Raw genomic sequence first — 1,520 nt, 5'->3', positions numbered from 1 at the left:
TGTTATTTTACTGTTATGTGAATTAAAGTTTAATCGAACCATGATTTTTTTTTTCCCTATGTTTAACCAAAGTATGTTTTTATGTTCAAACTGCATGTTAAGTGTCTTATAATAATGTTAAATATCCCTTTTAGAAATGAAATCTCTGCGCCACAGAATTTTAATGTTGGCCAGAAGGGTGGTGCTTTGACAACTAAACATTAATTGGGTGATACTTTGTGTAAAATGTTTGAGAACCACTACATCTAGAGTCAAGTCATCAGTGTTTTAGAAAAAAATAATATAATTAACTCATCATTCAAAGTCACATTTAAAATCAACTTTCACAAAATGGACAAAATGTTAACTCACCGTTTTGTTAACTCTGTTCTGAGAGTCAATGTTCAACTTCCTCAATTTCAGCAGGGAAGCTTCGAGGGAGCTTTTAAGATACAGTGCTCTACTCAACAGACGCTGATTAGCACCTGACTTCGTGAAGACCTATGAACACACAAATAAAATGCGCTTTATCCGTTGCCAACATACATGTGTATTCATCAGATTATTCCAGATTAAAATCACACTGATGCCGGGAATAATATGGAAAAAGAGAATAAAGAGGGCTGGGGGCGATTTGGGGGCCAAAATTTAAACACCAAAATTATTCAAACATTGCTGAAAAACCTCAAAAACCTCACAAATGCATTTTCTTTGAAAACCAGGAGTTAGATCTCCCAAAAACCTCCAACCTCCCTTCCCCCAAATATGAGGGTTTTTTTTAAATATTGAAAATCTCTGAATCAGTGAATCCACAGGCACAAACAATGTGGGGTTCCATTGTTGACTGGAAAATAGAGCTGTGTGACTCGCGTCACGGCTTGACCTGAGTCAGACTTAATTTGTGAATTTTAGGACTTGCCGAGCTCAAAATTCTTTTCTTTGGCTTTGTATTTAGGAGACTCAAATGGACGATAAATGAGGGATTTTTTTCTCAAACATTTATAAAAAGAAAAAACAAAAATATGAAAGAAAGAATAAAAAGCATCGCAAAACATAGCATACACACAGGACAAGGAAGAAGTCGAAACTTTTCAACTCCTACCGTATATACAGTCAAACCTCGGTTTTCGAACGTCTCTGTTCTCGACTAAATCGATTTTCAACCGAAAATTTTGAGTTTTTTTTATGCCTCGGATGACGACCGAATTTCGGTTCTCGAACAAACTGAGCGCACCTGAATGTGTCACTTGACTCCTCTCGCCTTCCTTACACGAGGAAGTGACGCTTCCTCGGGTAGACGAGGAAGTGGCACTTCCTCGTGTAGCGTTCCGTTGTGAACAGACGTGTTCAATCAAGATGTCTTTTTTTTAAAAAGCGTGGTTTCGGTTTTCGAACAAATCGGTTTTCGAACAGTCTTCTGGAATGGATTATGTATGACTGCATATATACATATACACATGTATACACATATATAAGATAAGCCTTTATTTGTCCCGCAATGGGGAAATTTACAGTAAGAGTTCAGAAAGGAAACCACAAGG

At 37.0% G+C, this 1,520-nt stretch overlaps 1 protein-coding gene across 1 annotated transcript in view; it reads right to left on the bottom strand.

Annotated features, from left to right (window-relative positions):
- Positions 1-239: 239 nt before the first annotated feature.
- The window catches only part of LOC109526559 (UV-stimulated scaffold protein A-like), a 38,598-nt gene continuing 37,317 nt past the window's right edge, over positions 240-1,520 (bottom strand). Inside the window, exons 9-10 of the mRNA XM_019887901.1 lie at positions 352-480; positions 240-245 (exon numbers count right to left, since the gene is read on the bottom strand). Of these exons, the coding sequence (XP_019743460.1) occupies positions 240-245; positions 352-480 (135 nt within the window). The remainder of the gene's footprint in view (positions 246-351; positions 481-1,520) is intronic.

This window comes from Hippocampus comes, unplaced genomic scaffold (assembly GCF_001891065.2).
Source record: "Hippocampus comes isolate QL1 unplaced genomic scaffold, H_comes_QL1_v1.1 scaffold309, whole genome shotgun sequence".
Lineage (NCBI taxonomy): Eukaryota > Metazoa > Chordata > Actinopteri > Syngnathiformes > Syngnathidae > Hippocampus > Hippocampus comes.
The sequence above is the reverse complement of the archived record's forward strand: the minus strand, read 5'-3'. Positions and strand labels throughout refer to the sequence as shown.